The sequence below is a fragment of the Eutrigla gurnardus genome (genome assembly GCF_963514095.1).
Source record: "Eutrigla gurnardus genome assembly, chromosome: 1".
NCBI lineage: Eukaryota > Metazoa > Chordata > Actinopteri > Perciformes > Triglidae > Eutrigla > Eutrigla gurnardus.
The window spans coordinates 10,032,725-10,051,784 of record NC_139915.1 but is presented as its reverse complement, the minus strand read 5'-3'; the positions used below and the strand labels follow the sequence as shown (position 1 = coordinate 10,051,784).

At 41.8% G+C, this 19,060-nt stretch overlaps 3 protein-coding genes across 4 annotated transcripts; 1 reads left to right on the top strand and 2 right to left on the bottom strand.

Annotated features, from left to right (window-relative positions):
• Positions 1–2,932: 2,932 nt before the first annotated feature.
• On the bottom strand, positions 2,933–7,783 carry nsun3 (NOP2/Sun RNA methyltransferase 3). Its single transcript, XM_084008772.1, has 6 exons — positions 7,533–7,783; positions 6,651–6,754; positions 6,042–6,562; positions 5,593–5,747; positions 4,876–4,997; positions 2,933–3,664 (listed from the first exon to the last, which is right to left on the bottom strand). The coding sequence occupies exons 1-6, from the start codon at positions 7,698–7,700 to the stop codon at positions 3,328–3,330; spliced, it is 1,407 nt and encodes a 468-aa protein (XP_083864898.1). The 5' UTR covers positions 7,701–7,783; the 3' UTR covers positions 2,933–3,327.
• Positions 7,784–10,199: 2,416 nt separating this feature from the next.
• Positions 10,200–13,326, bottom strand: LOC311019074 (ATP synthase F(0) complex subunit C3, mitochondrial-like). Of its 2 annotated transcripts, none has more exons than XM_084018269.1 (5): positions 13,276–13,326; positions 12,895–12,992; positions 11,735–11,806; positions 10,861–11,060; positions 10,200–10,567 (listed from the first exon to the last, which is right to left on the bottom strand). In XM_084018269.1, exons 2-5 carry the CDS (start codon positions 12,931–12,933, stop codon positions 10,453–10,455), a joined length of 426 nt encoding a protein of 141 aa, XP_083874395.1. In that variant the 5' UTR covers positions 12,934–12,992; positions 13,276–13,326; the 3' UTR covers positions 10,200–10,452. The 2 variants fall into 2 exon arrangements, with proteins under 2 accessions (XP_083874395.1, XP_083874396.1); XM_084018270.1 differs by having other exon boundaries at positions 12,895–12,989; positions 13,276–13,325.
• A 2,284-nt stretch (positions 13,327–15,610) lies between these two features.
• rrad (Ras-related associated with diabetes) lies at positions 15,611–18,144 on the top strand. Its single transcript, XM_084005840.1, has 5 exons — positions 15,611–15,761; positions 16,060–16,450; positions 17,118–17,191; positions 17,302–17,506; positions 17,818–18,144. Exons 2-5 carry the CDS (start codon positions 16,078–16,080, stop codon positions 18,093–18,095), a joined length of 930 nt encoding a protein of 309 aa, XP_083861966.1. The 5' UTR covers positions 15,611–15,761; positions 16,060–16,077; the 3' UTR covers positions 18,096–18,144.
• The last annotated feature ends 916 nt before the right edge of the window (positions 18,145–19,060 follow it).

Genomic DNA, 19,060 nt, shown 5'->3' with positions numbered 1-19,060 from the left:
CTGTCCTCAAATGAAGACTTTTGTTTTTCTTATGCATTGCATTTGGATAACAGAGATACGTACATTTCTACCATCTTTCCCTGAAGTGTCACAGTTGGTGGTCCCCCATGCACCCATCTAACCAGAAGTAGCAAGATGACGACTTTTAGGATTACATCACAGGTTATGGCAGTTGGTAGACCCACTCCTGGTCCATAATGCAGTTGAATATACGGTAAGGTAGCTACAATGAGCCCCAGTGCACACTACTATGATGGCCTCCTTATTACTGCCTCGTTTGAAATGTGTGACTGCTCCTTCGGCGTGCAGAAGTCTCATCACATGATCAAATAAGAGACTTGACATTGGACAATATAGACATAAATATCCTGAGTTTTTCAAATCTGTATATGACACAATTAACAAATAAACTAAGAAATTAGTCATTTAATTTAATTTTTAATTCTTACTTCTTTTTTTTTTTTTTATATATATATAGAATAGACATATACTGTTGTAATATTTTGCTACTGACTGTTCCCAAAATATTAAAACCATGACGGGATGGGTTTGCCTTTTTGAGGGAAACCAGTTTGTCTTTGAACGCGTCTATGTTCAAAGACGAACTGGTGGCAATGTGAATCACTCACATTATTGGAAGGCCCGCTCTCTCAAAAGGGCCCCCATGGCCCCCAGTCCAACCACACAGCCTGCACGGACTATATTTACGCCCCTGCCATGATGTGTTTCTCTCATTCGCAGAAATCCAAGACGACTAACCTCAGGATTTCCTGCCGGGTTTGTTCACTCTTTGCAGTAGTGTGTACTACAGTTGGTGAAGAGCTTGTTAGGAAGCTAGTTAACAAACGTCTGCACATGGACAAACAGTTTGACTTTGACCTCCGAGTATTCATTCATTGCAGACTTTTCACCCCCTCAGAGATTAGCAGTAGTGTGACAATCAATCAACAGCAGCAATCCTGGTCTCTCACTTCCACTAATGGAATATTGACAAATTATGACGTTTGAAATGAGTGATGGACGCCCCCCAAAAGGTACTAAATCTATAACCCCACTTGTTGACCGTCTGGCACATTCAGTGTCAACTGCTTCAAGTCAAGCATTTGTCACGAGGGTGGGAACAATCTGATTGACAGTGTGATCATTGTGTGTTCAATCTGACATATAATTAATTTTTTAGTCAGTTCTATGATGTTGTATAGAGTGTCTTCTATATAAATACAATAGTGTGTATCATTTTGTACCAAAAAGGTCACTAACTTTGTCTGCCTCCGAAGCAGCTGTAGAGTACAGTGGGTTTAAGAGCTTTTTTATCTGTCACTGAAAACAGCTGCCTGCTGCTGGAAACGGGGTTAAAAAGAGCGATGGGACTGTGCTGCACGGTGCATTACAGGCTGAGTGCAGCTTTAAAGCCTTCACATACTGCTCACCATGGCTAACATACAGTATATAAATGTCTAAATACCTGTACACCACTAAAATAGTAATGTACGTACAAAACACACAGAGAGACGGAGCTGAATGTTACCAGACTGATAGAAATGTTGTTCCGGTTCAGGAGAGCTCAGGCCAGATTAGCCCGCTTTGCTCGAGTGTCCTCTGGCATTCAGGACCATCCAGCCCTTCATATCCCTTTCTCTATACCCTGTTCAACAATTCCAACCTCCCATTTCCTCCTCCTCCCTTTATTGTCAACGACTAGGGTTTTAATGATTACATCTGGCGGTGCCACAAATTAATTCCTGCCTCTCTGGCAAAAAGCTGTTCTCCACCTGATTATGCAAAGCAGGCCTACATTCTCTCCCTTTGAAGTGGAGGAAAAGCTGCTTAGAGATTCTCCCCTTGAGGAAACACTGCAATATGGGGAACATCAACAAACCGCAGTTCACACAAAGGTCAGCAACATGGTTAACCTCTACGACGCCCCGCTTCATCGCCACATCTCGCTTTCTTTTACATTGGGCTTGAAGTCGCGGTGGTGTCATGATGCTTTCTTATCAGAGGCTGGAGCTCCTTTTCAAAAACATGCAGAACAAAAGTAGGACAGGCAATAAAAATGGCCAAATAAATGCAACCATAGAGTAATCGGTTGAAATCGGCTTCTCAGGACTCGCACTCAACCACCAGCTGCATATTTGTGAGGAAGAAATAAAAGGTTTTCACCTCTCGAAACTGCCTTCGCAACAGCCTGCTTTTACCCGTCTATTATGTTGAAAAGGAAAAAAAAAAATATGAATTCTCACCCTTTATTGTTGAAAGTTGCTTTCAAAAGCACCTTCAGATCCTAGCAATCGCAACCTGACGAAAAGCTCCAGCATCGCAATGAAATAGTCTACTTTTCACTCAAGCGTGACACGAGAACAGTCCAGCCCGGCAACGAGCCCCTGTACGAGATGAAACTGCCATCTCAATGGCACTGCAGGGAGGCATGATGACAGACAGAAGATTACTGCTAGGGAGACTTAAAGCATGTGTTAATTCAAAGCAGGACAATGCTGGAGGTAATAACCGGGATGAAGAACGGGAAACTGCGCCCATTATATCATTACGGCTCTTGCTGGTTATTGAACTAATTTCTCAGAGAGGAAACTTTTCGCCTCCTGCTGGGTTTGTGTTATACAATGTCACCATGTTGACATTTGCAATAGTGTTATGGCACCTGGATGTTTAAAAACAAACAAAGGCCGATAAACATATAAGTCGTGATTGTTCAGAAACTTTTAAAAGATTCAGTGATGTCTGAATTCAAGAGGTTATCAAACTGTTATGAACACTACCCGATTTAGAGACTTGGAAGATGGAGATTCTGAAAGTCTTGTAATGTTGCCTCGTGTTTTCTAACCACTGGGCAGAGTATTTAGAAAGTAAAAATGATACGATAATCTTTCACTGCTAATAGAATACACAGTGAATGGATGTTTAATATTGCAGGCTTATAGTATTATCAATTTTATTATAAAGTGGATACACTTAAAAACATTTAGTTGAGTCGATATCATCTTTGTACATCTGCAGTGTCAGGAGTTTTTATCGTTGCCACGGACAATAAATCATTGTAATAAATAATAATAAGTAAAAAGGGGGTGGGTTAGAAGCTAAAAGAAAATAATTATACCTGCAAGCACTGATTGTTTTGGCCATTTGGGGGCAAAGAAAAAAAATGTTGTGAACACAACATTGCTGTATAAAATGTGAATTAGTTTGTGTGAGTGAGTTAAAATCCAGTTCTATGAGGTACTCTGCATCTTAAAATAACCCACAGGAAACAAAAGCTGTCCAAAAGAAAACTAGCGTGTTTAGTCATGCGTTTCCACAGGTGGATGCACACTATTTCCTTCTTCTAAGCCGAGACAAAAACATGGGTCCCCAGGTCTTGCCGGGCTGAGGGACCACTAGAATGCCGGGTCGGGGCTGATAAGAGTTCGAGGTCCTATTCTGTGGCAGCAGGGAGGGCTTGTGAGGCTTCCGTCCATGACCGGGGTGAGCAGGACTAAATGTAAAGTAATTTGACAAAGGGATGACAATCTCCTCCCACAGGTCTTCCAGTTCAGCCTCAGGACAGTCATTCAGCACCGTCTCAACCACAGCACAGTTCTCAGATCTGGACAGAGTGCATGTTGAATAGACCACAACACCCCCTGGACGCACTGCTGACAGAGCAGACCTGTAAAGAGGAGACAAATATTGCACTTCACGACACGACTTTACACATCAAAGTCTGTTTACAGGACTTGGGGAACACGACTGCATATATGAAATGAAGAGCCGTTTAAAGCCTTTGGTGGGAGCTGTGCGGAGTTTGATACATTTTCAGAAGGCTAAAGGGGCCAGATATTTTCCATGACCCACTCAACCCCCATAGTGGCCTCATGAATTAATGACTTTTGGTCTTATTTTTGCTTATTTGCCTATTTGTGTTTATTGGGTACCATTTCTGACATGCGCTCCAGATGTTACACATATTTTTCTTCAAAACATAGGATAATAAAGATCTATGCTCGTCGCCCTGGGCACCTGGTAATGTTTTAAAATGTGTGACCAAATGAGAGGAATACTGAAAAAATATTGTAATTTAAAAAACAAATATCCTGCAAATTAACACCACCTAAACTTTCTGATCTGACAGCCACCTGAACAAGTCCTTCGTGAGTTCGATTGAGGGTGCTATGCAAAGTTTCTGAGACACAGAGATGCAGAGCATGCACCTTAACTATACTAACTCTCACTCCTTCGTGCGTGTGCACGGTGTCAGAGACGCTACGCTGCTGCCAGAAGATTACTCTGATCACCATGCATGAGAAATTTACAATTACAATATGTAGATTTATAATATATAGATGTGTATATTTCTCACTTAAATCCATGCTGTACTGTTGTATATTTGATCCGTGCGCTGAAAAGCCTCTTTTCACACCGCAATGTCATCAGACCTGCATTTTTTGTCACTGCACAATTTTGATTGGCAGGAAGGGGTTGGCCTGCGGGCCGCCATCTGAATAGGCCTGCTGTATATACCTGCAGACTTTCTCCTCCCACACTGAACAATTTTACTCTCTTTTAACTGATAAAACCAAGATTTTACCACATTATGATACAACCTCCATGCAACTCTGCAGCCTCATGTAATTTCACTCTAGAGCACTTTTTGCAATTGTGATTAATTTGGTGAATTTGCTTAATTATAGTGTTTACATAATTCCATGTGTACAGTGTACAGTACAAAGGCATATTTCATAATTCTTCATCTGGACCAAAACAATGTTATAACGTTCAGGTCATCTTCAGACATGAACGGTTATGACACGTACGAAGATCGAAGGGTACCACAAGGGTAACACGTAGCAGACTACTTCTCCGTGTTGGGGTTGGACTTACTTAAGCAGTTGAGCCTGGAGCGCAGGTAGTCTGGCTCTTTCCTTCATTCGCTGCTCCCCCTGGTGGCTGCTGCAGGAATACAACCAGCTCCTGTCATTAGAACACGGAGCATCAACTAAAACCTGCAACAGAGAGAGAGAGAGCACGTAATGTGAGTCTGAGTCAGAGAGCCTGAGAGCATAATGGCAGCAAGATACATAAAGGATCAAATAAGAAAAGCAAAAGGGAATGAGTAAGTAAATGTAAAAACATACAAAAAGACAAATGCTGGAGCTCTGTAAAATAATCCAAGCACAAGTTATATTTTCCCCAAACTCAAACTTGACTCAGATGAAAATCTTTCAACAAATGTGTCCACTATGTCATAATACGGCTTGAATATGTGCAGTCTGTTTGTTCTACACCATCCAGGCTTTTCACACTGTGTCTTGCCAACCTTCTCATTCTGTGCTTTCCTATTTTTCCTTCCAATATTTTCGTCTATTAACAGTCACGTTGAGTCCTTTGAAGGCCTCATACACGGCCATTTGTCTACCTCTTCTTGGCTCCTATTTTCAATAAACTGTTTTCTTCTCTTCTGCTGGGCTTATTAGCTTCTGTTCAAAGGCTTGGTCTCCTCATTCATTTCTAACCATGGCCTTGAAAAAAAAAAAGCTAAATTTGTTGACACTGAAGCCAAATTCAGCCACATGCTGACATAAACATGACTCCCCCCACCTTGTCATATGCTCCTGCTTCACTTTGCCCAAAAGACCGTCCGTCCTGTGCAGCCACAATCACTCTGCTGATCAGTGACTGAGACAGAAAAGACTCCAGGGTTTTGGCCAGCCTGTTCCGTCTGTGAGTGTCTGGTTCATTACAGCACAGAAGCGCTGGAAGACAACACAGCAACAGCTCGGTTACTAGTAATCAACACAAATAGGCTACAAAATATTCCTTAAGATTCAATTGCAGCAACTTACATACAAAGTACACTATAACAATAACGCTTAACACATTTCAACAAGATGTTTTGTGAAAAGTTCCAACTATATATATCCATACAGTATAATATAGATGAGCCTTATTTTACAGTCTATTGCCTTGTGTTAATAACTCTACAATATCCTCTTATACCTTTTTGCATGATACAAATAAAAAAAAATAAAAAAAAATACTTGTTTTACCTGGGGTGGCACACTGCATTATGGCTAAGGCTTTGCCCCCAGGGGCAGAGCAGAGATCCAAAACCTTTTCCCCATCTCTCACTTGCAAAGCCAGCACTGGAAGCAGGGAGGCAGCGTTCAGGAGGTAGTACTGCTTCAGCTGGCCCGGCCTGTGAGCCTGAGAGGGAAACCTCAGTGGATATGGATGGATGTAACACTGTAATGTGGGACGGGGCAAACTGAGTGAAGGCTCTGACTGAAGGTCTTTACCGAGCACCGTAGAGGTGCCTTCAGCCTGGAGATGGGAGTCATTAGGAGGGCACGTGGAGATGTAGTCATGTGGCAACAGAGAGTCTTTTCCTGCTTGGTATTTTGAATTTGCCGCTTTTGAGGAGCCATTGTAAAGCAACGTGGAGACACCTGTTTGTGGCAGCAATGTGGAAAAGCCCTGTGATTGGAGGATCTGTGTGATGCCCGTCACAGCACTGAAGCGGTTAAGCATGACCCCATACTGCCAGGACTGAGGGTCCAGGAGCACTGCTCTACAGGAAGAAAAAAGGGATCCTGATTAAGGAATAGTATAAACCTGTTTGTGTGTATGCTGCAATTATTATTTCAGAGAAAATGTACCTTGCAGATGCCCACAGGTCTCCAAGTTCCTGACTGTACTGCTGGTCAAAGCAGTCCAGTACTGGCTGACATGAAGATATTTTCTTTCTGTGGCTATTTGTTACCTGGAACAAGAAGACTGTAGTGAAAATGTTATACAGACAAAAATCCTAGTGAGGCATAACATTAAGAAGCATCTCTGCTTAAGTTAGTTTCACTGGGACTTTTTCTGATTAAAACGTGTAAGTCCTAATCACATACTAATACCCAAAGATATCTCCAGTTCAAATAATAATTTGAAGTGGTTTTACTGACCAAAACCTCTGGAAGACTCAAATGTGCATTCTACATTAAGGTGGATTTTCCATTTAAGTTCCCGAACAGATGCTGGATAAAAACCCTGCTGTCTGTTGTCTTGTACGCTTACTTCACCTGGTGGACATTGAGTGTATAACCTGCCCTGACAGAAATCACTACATGTATAGCTGGTTGAGTTTTACGTGCTAAATGAAGTGAGGTCACTATACATCATACAAGATTAACCCACCTATTGCAACTGGGCCAATAGCAGTAGGGCAGGCCATGGTTGTAATACAATACAGTCAGTACAAAAAAACATTTACAGCATACCCACGTTATCCATACTACCCCATCTCGTGGACAAATAAGTAAACCGCTTCCTTGACGAACACATTTGGCCAAACTTTCATGAAATAATCGGATTTTATGAAGCGAATATTCAAACCAAACCTTGCTAAACTTTAACTGAGAAAGTAATACTGGCCTGTTGATGAGCGGAGGTTTAACAAACTAGCTTGAAGTGTGCTAATGACAGGAGAGGACTTGGCTGGTAATGAGCCACTACTACCCCCAAAAAGAGAACACTCCCTGATGTTTGTTTACCTCATTACTGGGTGCTCCTCTTCTCTCGTTCAGCTGTAAAACACCCTCGGGTGCCGTGTGACGGTTAACCGACCACAAGCACCACAGAGGGGTCGGCTTCTTAATGCTAAAGCAACGTATCCTCCTCCCGCTGTAAGACTGGCGCATTGACAACATATACTTCAACATCCAGATATCGGTTTTTACAGCCTAATAAACATGTCCAAACATATGTTTGTAACTGTTGTTTTCTCTTTATACATCATTGGGCACACAGACGTACGTCACTCAAATCCGTCCCCCCTCAACCATATCCGTCTCTCTGTAGTTCCGCAGGGATGGAAATAAATATTGTGTTCCCACAGATACTCTGCCCGGGTTGATAACTATTTTAGTGGTCAGCTAAAAAATAGGCAAACTAATTATGCATTTTATAAGCATAAAGTAATGAAGGTTTCATTTCAGACATGGAGGCCGTTTATATCTAACCTCCTGTGACCTTTCAATTTGCAATTACTTCCCCACCGCTCTCCATTGTCATCATGTATATCTTTGGAAAAGTTGCCTTTTGTTCTGATAAACGCAATTTGGTGCCAGTTGCCTCAGCAGTGACCCGCTACCTTAAATAATGCTTCAACCACGAATTTGGTCAGGTGATCTGGCTCCAAGTCTAACTTTGTATTCGTCTCCAGTTTAAAGCTAGTTATATAGCTAACAACTTTGACAACCAGTTCTGTATGTGGCATTTCATGCCCATCTCTTGTTGGACATCATTTGAGAAATCAAGTTAGTACTTCTGACTACATTAGCAAGAACGTAAACGTAAGAATTACAGTAATTGTGGCAAGCTAGCACGTTAGCGAACATGCTAATCGCAAATTAGCATGCTAGCTTTGCTAGCATTTTTTCACCTGAAACCCTCACTTCATCGAATTAATGACATTTCACTCTCTGGGAATGTTTGCATTTAGTATTGCTACATAAAAATGTAATAAAGAACATGAATATACACTTACAATTTGGTATGTCAAGAAAGCCACCAGTAGATAGCAGTCATGTGTCATTAGGATCTCCAGCCTGAGTTGACCAATCCATGTTGTCAAGAGGAAGTAGACGCTTGCTTGTAGCATTGTTGTCCTGGCCGTGACCATGAAAGATCACACCAGAGAAAAATATGCCACACTTTGTACAGGCACCAGCAGCTTCAGTTACATTGGAGTTCATAAATTTGCCTCCAAGCTGGATTTAAGAACCTGTACTAATCTCCCATTGTCCCAAACACTCACCAGATGTGTCACAGTCTCTGCTTTTGCTGAAAGAGAAGTGCATGAGAGAATTGGAAGGCTTTCTCTGAAGTGACCGAGGTCCTCAGTGATCACATCAACAGGGGGATGTCAAGTCCCCGTTGGAGGGCTTTGTGGTGTTGATGGTACAATAGGATGAGCGACACCATAGAGGAGAATAAAGCTAGAAAACAAGCTCTAGAGAACATCCCATGCATGAAAGCCGCACTAATACATGTAACATATTAAGTGGGCCAGGTATCGGGAGCAAATGTGTGGAGCAAAGCTTTTGTACCTGACCCTGAGCTACCAAGCCCTTCTGATGAGCTTATCCATTCTGACTGCAAGATAGGGTGTACTGTATAATGCAGGTGCAAAAAGGCCTCAATGTCCTCAAGTACACTGCTGTTCTCATGCTTAGGAGATTGCTTGGCTAAGGAAGGTCAGACATGACCATACTAAACTGATAATAGGCTTGTTTGAACTTAACTTTGCCTGGAAAGTAGACGAGAGCAGGGGGCAGCAGCAGGAGGCGGAGACTAAAAGCTGCAGTCCAGCAGCCTTCAAAAATGTTATGTCCGTGACAGATTTTTCAATTAAATGTTTGGATCCCAACATTAGCTTCACCGCTGGGTAAACACTTAAGATGTTTTCCAGGTAGATAGAGGACAAAATGTGAAATCATGAAAATACCATTTGAAGATACAAACTGCTTCTGGACAACAGGTTACAGAAATAGAAGTTTGAATTCTTCAGTTTAGGTTTATGTAGGGAACACTATTCAACTGACTTGTGTAACTAAATGTTAACATAACACAGAAGGGGCAAGTTAATGCTAATTTAGCACTAGTCAGATGTTGATGTTTCTGTGTAAATGTATATATACCAGCCTGAACACCCATGTGCCGCTCTTTGTTTACCCTTTTTTTTTTAATGCCTCCAGGCTTCCTCTGGTCACTGTGTTTAACGTCACAACACTATGATTTGTGGGTCCTTCCCTCAGGAAAAGTCTACGGAAATTGTGCATAAAGGTCTCAGATGAGACGACTCGACAGTGGGACAGCCCTAAGCCATCACGGACTTTGTGGGAACGCACCTCAAAGTCTGTGAGCATGGACATTGAGATTGGGCAACTACATGACAAACATATTGGTTGGGTTTCCTTGAGCTTCAAATAGTTATAGAGACAAACCACTGGTGATTTTAAACTATACTTGAGCTATATAGTAAATTAACTAGTTAGCGGGAGAATATTCTGCATCTACATCATAACTGAGAAACTATTAGATTCTGAATTTGTTTGTGCCTTACCATTTTTTCAGGAGAGACACAGTGCCACTGTAACTCTTCAATTAACATACAAACGTAACCCCACTATGATTTACAGATATACAAAACACACACGATCAATTAAAGGTTTTACTTTTGTTATTGGTTGCATGTTTAACAAAACATTTGACTAAATATACAATAAAATGGCAAAATTACCAATGAGTTGGGTTTGCCAGTGTCTTACACATCAGACGGTTCACTATCATAAGAAACACCAATGAACAAGAATGGTCAACACGATAAGCTGACATCATCGTACCATTCAAGGGCATCTCAAACTGCTAACATGTTGATGTACCACGTGATGTATCAAATGCCTAACTGTTTTACATGGCAAACAGAATAAGAAATGCAACCATCAGACAGAACAGACCCATAGCTTCAGAAAGAGCGAAGCCCAAGATGGCATAAGAGAACAGCTGCTGCTTCAGTGAAGGGTTCCTGTTGAGAAACAGACAGCAAATTGGAGATACCAAGTGTTAAAACACAGCTGCTAAGACATTTCAGTGAGCAGACAAAACCAGTGTCTTCTAAGGTTCCCCATGTCCTAATACATTTATTTTAAATCAAACCCATTATTAATTGACCATGTTAACATTTGGTATAAGGTATACCTCTGATGGTTATTGCTATTACTATTAAAAATAACCATTTTATAGCAGAAATCCCAGATGCCAAGACTAAAAGCTACCCCCCCAATGGTCCTAAAATGAGAGATTTTGTGTTTAATTTACCTGGCATATCCTATAATAAGGCTACCGAACACTGTTCCAATTCCAGCTCCAGATCCAGCCACTCCCACCGTAGCAGCTCCTGCTCCGATGAACTTTGCAGCAGTGTCGATGTCACGGCTCACAGCGCCAGTCTGGAACCCCCGCACCGCCACCTGCTGCTGGGAGGCTACAAAGCTCTGTGGTGCCAAAAGGGAAGCAGTCTGAAACAAAAAACAAAAATAAGTGAGGTTAGTACAAAACAAAACCACAAAGCTGCACTAAACTATTTCCTGCTACATGTAGAAAGAACACTGATATTTTCCTGGCTCCCCTTTTGCAAGAAATATTAGCAGTGGTTTTTCCAAGTGTTGCTGCTCAATATCCTTTACTTATAATACCTCATTAGCTTCTAAGGTCTTATGACATACCTGTAAAGTTCATGCTACAGCAAAACTTTGACTTTCTGCATCTGCCTCTACTATGTCCTTGATTAAGGTTATCCAAAAACTCACACGAACACAGATTTTGGAAATGGTAAAGGAAATGTTGATGCAGAATTGGCATTGCATTTGTTACAATGGTAGCGACCTATGTGCAGCTAATGCTAGACACATAGGCCAGCTTGCTAAAGTTTACTGTTGATGCAAACAGCCAGTGGTGGTTCCCAATAGAAAACTAGACATGCTACCTTTAACTTTTATGCTAAATTTGCCCGCATATAAACATTTTTATTGATTTATTTGTACAGTCATTCGTCTATTTGAAAAACAACGTAATGGAAATAGTAAAGGCGATTAATGGATCTGTGATAGCTGATGGATTCAGAGTGCCCCTCCGCTGTGAACACTCAAAGTCAATAAATCAGTTCTAATTCCCAGTACTGATAGCTGCCTACCTCGCCTTTCCTGGCATCTGAGACTACTGCCGCTGAGAGTGGTCTGTACAGTGCCCGAGATCCAGCACGGACCTGTAATAGAGAGAAAAAAAAACAGTTTCATTGACAGTCGTTCTCTGATAAGATGCTCTGCCAGGATGTTATATTGACATCTGTCTCAATACATTTTAAATTGGCTAAGAATACATCTACTCTGCTCAAGACAGTATTTAAGCATGGGGATTTGTCTACAGTGACATTTGGCTTGTAGTAAATACTGTATGGTCAGAGGTTGAAGGAGGAGGTGTGTGTAGGATTTAGTGATATCACTTGGTGAGGTTTTCAGCTTCCAACCAACCGACTACCCCTCCACTCACCCCTCCCTTTCCAAGCATGTCGGAGAACTATGGTGGCCTTCAGGTAACATGAAAGGCCCTTGCTACAGCCAGTGATTGGTTTGTCTGCACTGTAGAAATGTAGCAGACTCTGAAGCAGAGCTGCTCCTATGTAGAAATAAACACTGTATTCTAAGGTAATGAAAAAAACAATTCTTAGTCCCAGGTCACTATAAAATAATGAAAACATAGTTATCAATCACATAATCTATTTCTGCCAATAAATACCCCTTAAAAACTACACTCGGAATAGTGTGAGTTTAATCTGCGACAATAGATATTTTGAAAACTGATGTTTTGTATGTAAAAAAATGTGAAAAGTATCTATAGCTCTTATATAAATGCAGTAAAGTAAAAAGGACAACAATTCTCTCTGAAATAAAAAAGTACCTTAAATGGAGATTATCAGTACAAGTAACAAGTACAGTACCTCAAAATTGTAATTCAGTACAGTATTTCAGCAGGAGTGCGAGTGTGGATGCTTATCTATAAACTACACAATATCCTGTGATATTTTAATAATTAATATTAGCTTCAACAGGTGGGAAACGGTTTCACACGGGGGTCTTTGATAGTGTTCAAAACAAGGACGTCCTTGCAGGAGTGAACACTAGCCGACTTTAGCAGGGGGTCAAAGGCAGATAGCCGAGTGCTAGTGTTAGCGAGCTAAATGACAACTGCTGGCAGCGAAAACCGGCTGGAAGGCCTTGCACATTGTCGTGATTAAATACACCGTCCACAATACATGAAACTGTTACATCCATTTACTCAAGCAGACTCACTCACCAGGGAGGGCGTGGAGACGAACTTAGCACAGGCGTACATTACGACGGGACAGGTAGTGGTCAGGTCAACCGAAGAAGCTGGGCCGTTGATTCAGTCTGCTGAGGGTAGAAGACGACACATTAAAGACATGCAGTTGGTTGACTCTCTAACTAGTCTGCTGTGCACGAAAGTACAAGGTGTGCAAAGTTACGTGAACACAAGTAAGGTCAAGATTAACTGCGAACCAAACAATGTCGCTAAAAACTAGCTAACGGTTGTAAAATCAGAAGAGCAGAGCGTTGCTAGGGTTAGTGGTGCTACAGAGATACCGATCTACACAGAAGCTTCACAATTAAATGTTTAACTCACGACCAGTTGGTGACAGAGGAGGTTAGCACTCACCGGTGTAGTAGAGGTCGAAGACACGAGAAACACGCGCATGCGCACTGTCGCGTTAAAAGGATTAGTTTCCGGTGTTGGACCAAATCCTGCGACCTATCCGATTCTGTGACCACAGAGGCCGCTGTTGCTAAGAGACGACTTTGATGGATCATAGTCAAGAATAGAATAGTAGATACTGGTACACAATCTGTCGTTTTACACAAGGACACGTCTACAAAATACAATTCTCATGTATAACAATTACAATACAGAGGAGATCACAAATAATCACAGAAAGGTATCACAGTGGCCTCTTCGTTCACAGAATCTAATGGGTCACAGAATGTGGTGTAACACCCGTTTCCTGATGTGGGTGTTTCCTGACCTAGGTGTTATGGATGTATAGCCATGGCTACTATCCAGTCCAGGTGGAGCATAATCACACTACAGCATGTTTAAATGCCTTTTCAATAATGTTAACCCAGGACAGGCCACAATCAACACTAACTGACACTACCTGCAAAGGGAATAACCTGCAGATTAACACACAAATACTCATTATTTATTACCCCTCTGTAGACCATTTTAATGAATTAGTCCTCTTAAAAACTAAGTACAATTTTAAAGAGACTGTAAAACTGTCAGTATACTACATCCTCAATTTATGCAGAAATATTCCGTAAATAGATTTAATTACATAATTTGAAAGAAAAATCATTTGAAAATGACCACATGTAGACAATGCTTGTTTAACTAAGTATTATGTTGTATGAGTGTATGTGATGGCCGATAATAGCAAGAAATGACAGGAGGCTACAGAAATGCCAGGTTTAAGTTCCACCTGCACTGTGGTTTTTTAACTGAAAAACATTCATATCAACACGAGTATTCACTTCATAATTATCATTAGGTGTTGACAGAATTTCCCCTTTTAGAATAATTTGCATCAGTAGAGGCAGTCATATTTACTCCAGTTGAATGTGAATATTATTAGATGTGCTCTAGCTGTCACATCTAAGTTAATTCATGTAGGTAGATGCCCTGGCTGTGTACCACTCACACTAGAGATGATGACAACAACACAGATTTTGCTGTGGCTTTAGGGGAAATATCTTGCCATCACCTCTGAAGTTGCAGTGGTGGACAGATCACATCAAATGAAGCCCACATTATTAGTGTCAATATGTGGACTCCAGGAAGAACAGTACGTGGAAGCTATTCATAGACAGAATATAAGACACAGTCATCATGATAGATTTGAATGAAATTCAAAGGCCAAGACATGATATAGTAAAACAAAAGACATCCAAGAAATCCAATTAACAACAGCAAGAGAAATAGTAAGTGGAAAAAAAGAGACACATATTAACAGGGGTAAGTAGATTTAATTAAGTCAAATGCAATACCATTAATACCACACGATTATTTATTTGTTTTATTGTTTATTCTCAGAAGTGCACGATGATGTTGGACACACCTGGACCGCGAGTTTAAAAGGTTCAACTGTAAGTTACGGCTTCGTGCCACAAGGGGGCAGCAACACACCATTTATTGTGTGCGAGAAAATCGAAGAACAAGATGACGAATACAAAACACGGGCAGAGATCAAACAAAGAACACTTAGTGGAAGTCATTTAAGCTACATTAGGACGGCATAACTAGATTTTACTGTACTACTACCATGTCGCACAGCTTCGATATTCATTATTCAACGAAGGCATGGGCCGAAACACAAACGTTGTTTCTATAGGCCAGGCCTGTCAGCTATGAAGTATTTAAATGCAAGGAATTATGGTTTTGTGGCTGCTGCCTTCATTTTTCAAGGTGGTGGGCGGAAAGATACGGTTCAATGATAAATGCAAGGCACCGTGTGTAGAATTTGAATGTGTTTGTTGCATTTTTTTTCCCCACTGGCGAATTATTTAATTCTACATGCACAACAATTAATTACAATATGATGATTGCTTATGTGAAATATTTTACAGATTATTAAAATAACATGTCCGTGATACCAATTAATTGCCTTCCACCTTGCAGCAAGAGGGAACTGATCAATATCAATTTAAGCAAGACAAGCAATTATATTTCCTCATTGCACCCGAACGTCTTGCATCATGTGGATTTCCTTCCACCGTCTCCACACATATCTCCTAAATTAACATTAAATATTAATATCGCTCTCGCTTTAAGTGGGCTTCCCCTCCTCAAGGATTCGTCCCCGGCCGCCCCCTCAGAGGTAAGCTCTCCATTTGGTGAAGCGGAAGGGAGATTCCTCAGCTCTTCCAGTCATACACCCCCCTCCTCTGTATGATGGTGCCGTTACGCACCACTATAATAAGCGGAGACGTGATTTTCTGGGGCGAATCCCTGCCGACGTCACTCCCAGTCCTCTATAAATATCCCGAGCAGCGACTCTGATCAGACTCCAACCAAAGCGCTTTTTCGGCTGCAGCAACTCTTCAAAACCAAGGATTATTGTTGATTGCCTTCGTTGGATTTATTTGCAAGTAAGTCTCTTTAATTCTGATGATATGTTTGAAGCTTTTGAAGTTTTTAAGCCATTTGGCGTTTTCACGTTGAGTGATGTGAACATGTGGTCAGATCAGGTCGGGATTTCAGAGAAACAAAGGGATTTGGTGTTGTAATGACAGGCTACTCAGCCTAATAGATGTGTTGCTTTTACAACATGACTTAGCCTGCACAATAAACATGGTATTATCCTTCACTTTATCCCATTATAGACTTTTACACGTTTCCGATTTGGACACAAGAGCACACATTTACGCATGTCACACCTTTCCACAGATCCTCGGTGGAAGCGCAATGACTTTGAACAAGGGGGACAAATTGCGGAACATGGACAAGAGGAGAGGGAGCATGCCGTTCCCCATGAACATACAGAACCTACACCGGAGAAGCATGCCCGTGGACGACCGGGACCTGCGCGCCACGATGCCACAGACGGGGCAGACCGACGAGCTGTCCAACCTCCTGCGCTGCACCTCCTACTCCCCGAACGAGCAGCACCGAGGCAGCTGCGCGTCGGACTCCTCCGACTCCGTGATCTCCACCGGCAGCGAGGCGGAGTCCCAGGTGTACAAGGTGGTCCTCCTCGGGGAGCACGGCGTCGGCAAGTCCAGCCTGGCGCGCGTCTTCGGAGGGGTCGAGGATGCTGGTCACGACTGCGATGAAGCAGGTAAATTCGCAAGGATGAGGATGAGTCATCAAACCATATTGCACACACACACACTCACCCTCACACCCACATACATAAACATACTTCTATATTGTCTGTGAAGATTCATGTGATAATTAGGAATTCAAAAAAGGCTATTTTAGTCTGCTCATGCTTGGAGATGCAATGCTTAATGAATGAAGTACAGTTCTGAGATAAGCATCCAAAAGCATCACCTTATAAGAAACCACTCCACCACGGAGATGTGGATGTGTAGAATATCATAAACGCCAGATTGAGCCATAGAAGCTCCCTAATTCCGAGTTGTGTATGAGAGCATTCGTAAAGTTTAGCTGATAGGTTCGGGAAAAAAATGATCTTATATTTGCATGCAAGTGCACATGCATTGATTTTTGCTATTTCTATCTCCAGCGAGGCACCAGCCCTGCCCTCAGCTGTCAGAAACACATCCGATAGTGTAACGTGAAGGGGAAATATAAAAGGCCAGCGATGGCTTGATCACAGGCTGTGATCAACGTGCAGCTTCAGTGTGCAGACAACAAAAGAAAAAAGAGAAAAGTGCTATAATCAGTGTGAAGAAAAGCAGCGACAAACATGACTGTTCACTCAAGAGATGCTTTGCTCCTCTCATCCTAATATTTCCTTTTCTTTTTCCTCTCTTCTGCAGGGAACACTTATGACAGATCTATCGTGGTGGATGAAGAAGAGGCATCCATTGTTCTGTATGACATCTGGGAACAGGTGAGTTATATATTATGTATGCAATGTTTGCTCCATTTATATTGATTGGATACTACATTGGGATCAGCCACGTTTGATTCTAAACTCTGCGTCTGATTCTTTTCCTGAAGGATAACAGCCAGTGGCTGAAGGATCAGTGCATGAGGATGGGAGACGCCTACATCATCGTGTATTCAGTGACAGACAAATCAAGCTTCGAGAAGGCGTCAGAGCTGCGTATTCAGCTGCGTCGGGCCAGGCAGTCGGAGAACATTCCCATAATCCTTGTGGGCAATAAGAGTGACCTGGTGCGCTCCAGGGAGGTGTCTGTCGATGGTAAGCCAGTGTCATTAACTCACTTTTGAACCTAAATGTGCCACAGATGTAGGATGTTATGAGATAATACAAGTTCCAAGCTCAGGGGAAGTGGGTTAGGACGTTTGGTAACTTAAATAAAAGCTATTTTTTGATGCTTTTCATGATCTTACAGTACTTGCATGTCTCACTTGAAGCCAAAAATTGAAAACCGTTATCGTCATCGGTTTACCATTTTCAGCCTTAATCTACTCAAGTTCCTACCTTAATTGTGTTAATGTTCATCTGCTCAAAGTGCTGATGGTCCCTTCTCCACTTGTTCTCTATCGCAGAGGGAAGCGCCTGCGCAGTGGTGTTTGACTGCAAGTTCATCGAGACGTCAGCCTCCCTTCACCACAACGTGCACGACCTATTCGAGGGCATCGTCAGACAGATCCGCTTGAGGAAAGACAGCAAGGAGGAGAATGCGCGGCGCATGGCCAACTGCAGGCGTAGAGAGAGCATTGGCAAGAAGGCCAAGAGGTTTCTGGGCCGCATGGTTGCACGCAAGAACAAGAAGATGGCTTTTAGGCAGAAGTCAAAGTCCTGCCACGACCTGACAGTTCTCTGAGGAACACACGGGACAGACGGACACTTTTTTCTTTGGCCTCTGAAGACCAGACGCTGTGTGTGTTTTAACACTAACCCTAAGGACTAATAGAGCTGTACAGAAATATATTTTTAATTTTAGACACCAACCAAAATCCAAGAGAGGACTTAATTGACACTATTCAAGTCATATCATGATAATGGTGATAACCTGCATGCAGCTTTTTAAACATTTATTTTTATGTTATTATTATTTTTTTTGTCTGCCTTGAACATGTTGCCGTCATAATATGATTATTATGTATGAAAAATCCACAAAGGCTTGTTAATTCTAATGAGTGGCAAAGACTGCCTTGCTATTGGGTTATTGTTGTGCTCCTTTATTGGAGGGGATTGATGTATATACTGTAACATGAATGATGCTGAATGTAACATACATCTCATTACCCTAGAAGACGCGGTAGAGGATCACGCTACTTGGTCATCTGGAGTCATATTTACTTGAAACGCGGTACGCAGGTTCGTGCCTCGGCCAAGTTACTGAGGAGTTGTCAGAGAGATGAGAAAACATCTGTTTTTCTATGTTGTTCCATGCCATTGAATCCACGTTGTGAATGTATGAGTGAAGCAATAAGTTATATGAGTCTTGTGAACCTTGACATGATTTGGATTTATTTTTTTGTTTTGTTTTGTTTACGCTGAGTTCCTTTTTCAATAAAATCTCAAATCAAAACATACAAATCTTCTCTGTCATCATTACTAAAGCAATGGTATGCAACAGAAAAGCAGGAGACTGTGATCAGGCAATTTACATCCTCATGAATATGCATGTGATGGTATCAGTGGAATGGCACCTCACTGGCCATTTTTTACAGGAAGGAAACGAGGTAGTTAAGCATGTTTATCTGAAGGTGTTAACCATTAATCCACCAAAGGAGTACAAGTACGCACTTTTTCCACCCAATTTAAACTCCTCTCACACCTCTC

Excerpts from the sequence above, each read along its gene's own strand:
- nsun3 (XM_084008772.1), bottom strand. The coding sequence starts at position 7,700 with ATGTTGAAGTATATGTTGTCAATGCGCCAGTCTTACAGCGGGAGGAGG. Across the intron at positions 6,755-7,532 it reads GAGGAGCACCCAGTAATGAG|GTAACAAATAGCCACAGAAA; the intron begins GTAAACAAACAT and ends TTCTTGTTCCAG. Across the intron at positions 4,998-5,592 it reads AAGCAGGAGCATATGACAAG|GTTTTAGTTGATGCTCCGTG; the intron begins GTGGGGGGAGTC and ends TCTCTGTTGCAG.
- LOC311019074 (XM_084018269.1), bottom strand. The coding sequence starts at position 12,933 with ATGTACGCCTGTGCTAAGTTCGTCTCCACGCCCTCCCTG. Across the intron at positions 11,807-12,894 it reads TCGTCTCCACGCCCTCCCTG|GTCCGTGCTGGATCTCGGGC; the intron begins GTGAGTGAGTCT and ends TCTCTATTACAG. Across the intron at positions 11,061-11,734 it reads CAGATGCCAGGAAAGGCGAG|ACTGCTTCCCTTTTGGCACC; the intron begins GTAGGCAGCTAT and ends TTTTTGTTTCAG.
- rrad (XM_084005840.1), top strand. The coding sequence starts at position 16,078 with ATGACTTTGAACAAGGGGGACAAATTGCGGAACATGGACAAGAGGAGA. Across the intron at positions 16,451-17,117 it reads TCACGACTGCGATGAAGCAG|GGAACACTTATGACAGATCT; the intron begins GTAAATTCGCAA and ends TCTCTTCTGCAG. Across the intron at positions 17,192-17,301 it reads TGTATGACATCTGGGAACAG|GATAACAGCCAGTGGCTGAA; the intron begins GTGAGTTATATA and ends CTTTTCCTGAAG.